At 42.7% G+C, this 8093-nt stretch overlaps 1 protein-coding gene across 10 annotated transcripts in view; it reads left to right on the top strand.

Annotated features, from left to right (window-relative positions):
• Positions 1–5568, top strand: part of acaca (acetyl-CoA carboxylase alpha) — a 30854-nt gene extending 25286 nt beyond the window's left edge. For all 10 annotated transcript variants that reach the window (XM_056396640.1, XM_056396646.1, XM_056396639.1 and 7 more), the window contains 8 exons: positions 3–99; positions 183–318; positions 393–570; positions 656–768; positions 1326–1480; positions 2308–2478; positions 3697–3833; positions 3930–5568. In XM_056396640.1, the coding sequence (XP_056252615.1) occupies positions 3–99; positions 183–318; positions 393–570; positions 656–768; positions 1326–1480; positions 2308–2478; positions 3697–3833; positions 3930–4053 (1111 nt within the window). In that variant the 3' untranslated portion in view covers positions 4054–5568. The remainder of the gene's footprint in view (positions 1–2; positions 100–182; positions 319–392; positions 571–655; positions 769–1325; positions 1481–2307; positions 2479–3696; positions 3834–3929) is intronic.
• Positions 5569–8093: the final 2525 nt, after the last annotated feature.

Raw genomic sequence — 8093 nt, forward strand, 5'->3', positions numbered from 1 at the left:
AGACTGGGTGGGATACCAACTGGAGTGGTTGCTGTGGAAACCAGGTCAGTGGAGCTGTCAATCCCAGCTGATCCGGCCAATTTGGACTCGGAGGCGAAGGTAAGGGCTCGGCCGGTGGTTGAACTCTCAGGTATTCAGACGTTTACAGACACTGATGCAGATTGTCTGATGTGTATGTCCAGATTATCCAGCAGGCGGGACAGGTGTGGTTCCCAGATTCTGCTTTCAAAACCGCTCAGGCCATTAAGGACCTGAACCGAGAAGGCCTCCCTCTCATCGTGTTTGCCAACTGGAGGGGCTTCTCTGGAGGAATGAAAGGTACTTCTGCTTCCACAGCAATGAGTCAATCTGGGTTATTTTCAGCATCTCATTTGAGAATGTTTCCTTCTTAGACATGTACGACCAGGTGTTGAAGTTCGGGGCCTACATTGTGGATGGACTGAGGGAATACAAGCAGCCGGTGCTGGTTTATATTCCCCCGCAGGCTGAGCTGAGGGGAGGCTCCTGGGTGGTTATCGATCCCACCATCAACCCTCGTCACATGGAGATGTACGCAGACAAGGACAGCCGGTGAGTGGGACAGAAAAAAAAAGGACAGATTAAGAATTGTCTTTATCAAAGCAGCTCAGTTCAGTGGAATGATTGTGGTCTCCAGAGGTGGAGTGTTGGAGCCTGAAGGAACCGTGGAGATCAAGTTTAGGAGGAAGGACCTGGTGAAGACTATGAGGAGAGTCGATCCGGTCTACACGGGCTTGGCTGAACGACTGGGTGAGTCTTCCAGTTCAATTCAAATTAAAGGTGTTTCTGGGTGATTGTCCCCCTCAGCTTTGTTCTCACTTGTAGGTTTGATGTAGTAAGGAGCAATATATCAGGCGGGAGCATGTGTGTGCTTTCACTGTTGTTCTTTATTCGGTGCTGATTGTATCATCTTCGCTGCAGCCCCCAGGGAGATGTGTCAATCACAGGCTGCTCAGATCAATCACCAGCGCTCTGTCACTCCTGAGCAGGCTATTGATTTCACTCAGGGCTCAGAGGAACTATGGTCCGATGCCATGTGGGGCTCGCTGCTTTGGGCGAACTGGTGGAATGGAGGTTTACTGGGGGGGGGGGCTTACAGATTGGAATTGACAGAAATCAGTCTTTAGTGACAGCAGCCAGGGGTTTGGGGGGGTGCTCTAGAACAAAAAGCTAAATGAGTTAACTCACAGCTGCATGTGGAACGTGGAACTATAAGGGAACGCCAAAAAAATATTCTTTCCCTGTAGTTAAACATGCAGATATATGACCGATGATGTTTTATTGTATTATTTTGAAACTCCCAACAGGAACTCCAGAGCTGAGCCCCCCTGATCGTAAAGAGCTGGAGACCAAGCTGAAGGAGCGGGAGGAGTTTCTCCTGCCCATCTACCACCAGGTGGCTGTGCAGTTTGCAGACCTCCATGACACCCCAGGTCGCATGCAAGAGAAGGGCGTTATCACGGTGAGAACTATTTTTCTTTCTCTCTCTTCTTTTAATCTTTTTTAAAGCTGTCTTGTGCATGTATTTCTGCAGTGTGAACGTAATGTGTAAGTGAATCACCTGAAAAGCCCAGAGGGGAGTATCAGTCTCGCTGCTGCTGCACCTGCCTGGTGAATAATGTTTGGTCTCACCAGGCTGTGAGATTCGTCCTCATAATTATCTTCTGATGACCCTGGTCAATCACCTTAGCAACCACAGAGCAGCCTCGGGCGGGCCCCATCTCATTCTGTGCCTCCCCAGCCCCATCTTTCTCTCTCTCACACACACACACACACACACACACACACACACTTTCCTCACATGACCAGAAGGGTGTTTCACGGATGGATGGCAGTCAGGGAGTTTTTACACACAGTAAGGACTGGAGAGACTTACAGATCAGCACTAACTGATGTGTACGTTCATCTCCGGTTCATCAGCAGAGAAACCCACTGAGAAATACACAACAAAATGAACAGATTCATCTTCATCATTAGTCCTTTACATTGAGTGTATTTGTTTTAAAGCAGAGTCTCTCATCTTGTGTGAGTTGCTTTTGAACCTGAGAGTGTGTGAGAAAATAAACAGCTACATGTAAAGCAGATCTTTCAGCTAGTACAGTTCATTTCCTCAGTGAGCTCTGCCTCAGTGTGACATCCCAGGTATGGGTTGGCACAGGAAGGAAATGATCCATATTCCACCTTAAATTAACAATATGAAATACATGTACATATATATGTACATGTATCTAATAACATTTCAAACATGGGCGAAGGCAGTTCTTCATTCTCGTCTTTTGTCTTCCTCAGGATGTCCTGGAATGGCAAACGTCCCGTCAGTTCTTCTACTGGCGTCTGCGGCGTCTGCTGCTGGAGGACACGGTGAAGAGGAAGATCCAAGCGGCCAACAGCGAGCTGACGGACGGCCAGATCCAGGCCATGCTGCGCCGCTGGTTCGTGGAGGCCGAGGGAGCTGTCAAGGTAAAAGTCATGTATCTGATCGAATTTACCAGCCTGTGAATTTGAGGTTTGAGGACTTCAGAGTTTAAAGCAACACACAGAATTAGAATTAGAAATATCATTGCTCTTATAGTTTATTCATCTCGCGTCTATTTTAAACCTACAGTACACTTACTCTGCTGTTTCACCTCCCGTCAGTCGACAAACAGAAGTCAGTTAGTGCAGCTTCTCCAGCACAGCTGAAGTGGCCGTTTGCACTGAAGAGTTTCACAAAGTCAAACGACCATAAAATGACTCCAGACATCTTGCGTTATAAAATGTTGTTAAGCCGAGAGATTGAATGTGAACCTTTCATCATTATACCCAGTTGTTTGTGGTGAGTACTTGAGTGAGGCTTAATAACTGTGTTCTCTCAGGCCAGTATTAAATGTCTCATTGTGAACTCAAATCTGACGTGTGCTCGTTCTCAGTTTACACTTTCTCAGCCCCAGGAATGATCAGAGGCTGTTTCTTTATCCTCACACTCCGTCTCTTATCCACCAGTTAAAGAAGAAGAAGAAGAAATCTTCTCCGTTAAATCATCGTGATTAAACAAAGATGAACTGATGACCGGCAGTTAATGAAAACAAACGCCGCTCAGAGATACATAAAAACGGTTCGTCGCGGCCCGGTTCAGGCTCAGGGGACCAGCAGCAGGGGTGACATGAAGCGGCCCTGCGCTGGAGATCTCCTAAGATGTGGCCCTCTTGTTAGCTAATATATTATCCCAATCAGGACTGGCTGTCTTAAGCCACAATTAATCACAGCCCTGGCACGTGCAGATAGGAGAGCAACACACTGTTTCTTAATTAAAAGCAAACAGATTAAAAATGATTAATAAGGGCATTAAATGTTCTTGCGGACCTCAAGCAGGACTGTTCATAAAAAAGGCAAGAGCCCATTAAACCCCTCCACCCCCAAATCTTAGCTAAGCCCTCCAGCCTGGCTTTGTTTGGGATCAGAGATGCCAGCCCTCATGAATACTAATTTTCCTATCAGGTCCAGTCAACAGATCAGCTCCACTTTACGCCTGTCCATCTCCTCTGTTGACATATATTTATTATCTGTTTTATGAAATACTTAAAATGCAACTTTTCATTGTTTCCTAGTTTTTTATTATTACATTTTTTCACACACACCATAAGAAGTACTAGAGTCTGGCTCACAGAGACTCTTCCTCCCCCTCCCTGCATTTTTCAGGCCTATCTGTGGGACAACAACGAAGAGGTGGTGGGATGGCTGGAGAGGCAGTTAGCTGAAGAGGAGGGCGCGCGGTCCGTCATCGACGAGAACATCAAGTACATCCGCCGCGATCACATCCTCAAGCAGATTCGCAGGTGAAGAGTCTTTACCTCCGTCTGTCAGCTGACAAACAGACGTGAAGTCCAGCTTTTCCCTGCGTCACGCTGACGTTGTTTTCTCTTTGTTTTCAGCCTCGTTCAAGCCAATCCAGAGGTGGCCATGGATTCCATCGTGCACATGACCCAGCACATCTCTCCCACACAGAGAACCGAGGTGGTCCGTATTCTGTCCACTATGGAGACGGCCTCCTCCTAATGCGAGCCTGGCCTCTCCCCCCTCCCTGCCTCCCTGGCTGAATCACAGTCCAGGCCAGAACCACAGCCAAAGGAGCCTGGCTCAGCCTTCCTGCTCCGACCGGAGCCTGCGCTCGAGACTGAGGGTGGAGGAGCCGACGTGATGGTTACTGATGAACCGTTGGCAATGATTCTCACTAAGCAAGAGTTCAGATGACTGACATCATTTATAACATTTTGTAGATTGTCTTGTGTGTGTTAGTGTTTAGATAAGTCCATGTATTTTTACTCAAGTGCAATTGAAAGATGACTAAAGAAACATCTAGTGATTAATATGTAATAACATGTTTACACAGTTGGCTCAAACGGATATGATGTTTCCATGATAATCAGTGACCTCCATTCTTTTGAACTGGAGTTTGCACAGTAAATGTAGAACGTTGTCATTTTAAAATGCACCTTGGTTTGTGACATATGCTTGTTAAGATTTGCAAGCGTTTTGTTGACCAGCTCCATAATGACAACACATCGCGAGGGGCATTAGCAAGAAAAAGGGGGTTTTAAACTCCTGAGTGGGGAGCACTTAGTTACTGAACAAAGACGGGGAACACTATAACAGATTTGGACAGGACAGCCCAGCAGGGAGCAGGGACAAGGTCCCTTTTAGACCCCGACTGTTTCACAGTTACCCTGCAGTGAGCAACGGGCAGCTCGCCTCACAACAAAACCACAGCTGTCCCTTCTGTTCTCACTCTCTCAGCACACACATGCTGCTTTACGTGCACTTTACTGCAAACTGTTCCCTCACACACACACACACACACACACACACACAGGTAACACAGACAGTAATACAGTTAATAATAGTTTAAATGGGAATTGATAATTGAACTATACAGAGTGGATAATAGCATGATGGTTTAAACAGCCTTGGGTTATTACTTTTATTTTGACAACTATTGTGTTGCTTCTGAATTATTATTATGATGAGGGTTTTTTTCTTTTTTTTAACTAAAGAAATATTTTTGAATTTACAACAGTTGGATGATTAAATCTGTGAATAAACAAAGGCTACTGTTCACTGGACTTACTGTATGTTACATGTCAGACGTGTCTAATTTTACTGTAATCCACATTAACTGTTCTATTTAAAGTTTGTACCTTTGTGTATATGAAATGTTACTTATTTTTTAATATTCATTTTTGAAAACAATGCTTGAATCACTTATTCTCCACTTTGAGTTTGTTACCAATGAGCAGGCAACTGTATCATAAAAGGATTTTTTTTTTAACAATAGCGAACATAATCATAGCAAAACGGCACCATCATGTTAAATGCAATCCTATAGGTCACTGTGTCATGTGTTAGCGATGTGAAATGGCTTCATGGTCAATGCTGTGCCTTTGATGTGCCTATGTTGACATGTAGTCCAGTTGCTTTATAAGTAACTGGTTGTTTCCTGTACAACAATGGAGAAGAATTTACAGTGATGAGCTCTAAATGTGTCTGCAAATTTAATAAAGCTTACCCAACTTAGTTTGAATCTGCTTGTGCAAAAACTTTGAAACCTCTGTTTTTGTTACATGGAAAAAAAAAACTAAGAAAGTGTTTTTAACAAAAACTCAAGTTTCCAAGAATTTGCTGTAATTTAATTTGTCAATTATTTTTCATATATTGACGATCCTCAGGACAGATAATCACATCAATGGAAGCCTCATTAATTTCAGCAGTCAGAGCAAAGACTATTACTCTGGGGAGACATTTTCTGATTACTCGAAAATGATAGTCTTCCCATTTCTCAATCCACAAATGATTAAAGTGGCATTTTCTTCCTGGCTGTTAAACTTCAACAGTCTTAAGGAGGATGAAACAGATCAAACAAATATTGAGGGATCTATCTCATCCCTCTTTTTTTTTTTTATTTTGTCTCATTCATTCATATCATCCCCTTGGCTCTGTCGACTCTATTACCGTCCTACCAACAAATATGTAAGACAAATTGAGTTGCATGCACCCAATACCCACCACAATTATAGGAGGCCCAATAAGAAAATGAGTCATTTGGCAGTATAATTGGAAATGTGCCTTGCTTGGTCTCTCTGGTCTCCCAGAGGGTTTTGCTCATTTGTGGTGGCATGCTAGGCGGCTAATTCTTCTTTTAATCACTGACAAACTGCAGATTCAGGTTGCTGCTCAACTCCTCCACTCAAGTGGAGGGAAGAGGTTTGTAGGTGAAACTTGCAGGAAACTGATTACTGTCCTTTCTCTAGTTTACAGTGTGGGCCGGTGCTGATTTACATGAACAATGATAATAATAATAATAAAAATTAAGTCGCGTCAACAGTCTTGAAACAGTCGTTGGCTTCAACAGAAATACTTGAAATGTGACAATAAAACCAAGCTGATGTTGGATCTACTTTGTTCCTGGTCAAAGTGAAGGAAAGAACAGCAAGAAATGTTAATGTAAAAACAGGGACAACATCAGTCCTGGTGTAGAGAGACTCAATCATGCATCTTAGGCGACCATAATACCACATTCATGCGTCTCAATGACTTGACAGCACTTGAGAGACAATGCCTGTGACCCAGTTGCAGGATTCCAATTAGCGGGGTGTATGCAACAGTTGAGATGAAAAGCGAACAGGGTCTTTACAGAGCCCCAGGGCTGTCTGATTACTGCCTGAAAACAAGAGTCTTTTGGCCGTGACAAAGAGTGGAGCGACACAGAGGGAGTGCCAGGCCCCAGCTGTCCTCCTCCTCTCCAGGCTGAAGACTCTGAAGAGCTCATCTCATCTCGGCCTGCCGGCTCGCCTCCTCACTCTTCTACCACACTGTAAAGTGTGAGCAGCACTGTCGCACAAAGACACTTTTCAGATGAGTTGAGTCTGGGACAGAGACTGATGAACTCTGGGTCATAACGCTGCTTCCATCACCTCAAGGAAACTTCATATAGAATTCCTGTCCTTTCACATGAGACCATCTGTGGCCGTATAACTAAAGCTCCTCCAAAATATATTTATTCTCCAAATAAAGAAAACTGATGAACTGTTCAATATACTGTGTAGTAAAAAAAGGAGTTTACATTTACAGTATATGAAAAGAATATAAAGTGAGTTGAATATGTGAGTAAGTTATTTTTATTTACCAGTTATCGAATGATGTGAATCTATTTTACCACTAGTACATTAGTTCATTACAACAGCAATATAACTCAAGTTGTACATGAAGTCAAAGTACACTATTTTGTGGGCTGAAGTATATTTTCCATAAATGTAATAAAGCTTGTACAATGGTGAAGTTTAATTTAAGTAATTAATGTATTATGTGTCATTTTACAACCTTTTATTTTTATTGCATTCAACGTAAGATATACGTGTATATGTACAAGTGTACTTGTAGTATTCTAAAAGTGTAATGTTTTGGGAAGCAGAAGCAAAACATACACGGTAAAGCCCTTCACTGGCACCATTCATATCAACAACATTTATTTTATTTATATGTGTTTATTTATTTATTATTCATTCAGTACTTTTATTTGTGTTTATTTAAGTCATGAATAATTAAAACTGTCAAAACTTCAACAGCTCATTATTTCCTTTATTGAAATTGATTTAATAAAACATTTACAGAACTGTGAAAGCTCATAATTCAGCAGTTTGTACATCATGAATAAAGTAGTTGAGTTGATAAACAGACATTTATGCATCAGAGGAAAACTTTTGATTCAAAAAAGAACAAAACTAAACTAACAAAAACACACACACACACACACACACACACACAAACACACACACAAACACAAACAACAGTCCATAAGTCAACATGTCCAGTACCTTTGCATCACTAGCATCCCACTTCACATGATTTTGACCGCAACCTGTTTCCTTTTCATTCAGTGCCCAGAACAATGTGATAGAGTTTAATCAAACGTTCCCAGACTCAGACCAGGGTCTGAGCTGAACCTGTGGCAGGAAGTAAAACACTGATGTCAAACTGGTGGCTTTGTTTGCATATAGTTTTATGGAGTGAGATTTCCCACGTACGTCAGTCTTTCATGATTT

The sequence above is a fragment of the Seriola aureovittata genome, chromosome 15 (genome assembly GCF_021018895.1).
Source record: "Seriola aureovittata isolate HTS-2021-v1 ecotype China chromosome 15, ASM2101889v1, whole genome shotgun sequence".
NCBI lineage: Eukaryota > Metazoa > Chordata > Actinopteri > Carangiformes > Carangidae > Seriola > Seriola aureovittata.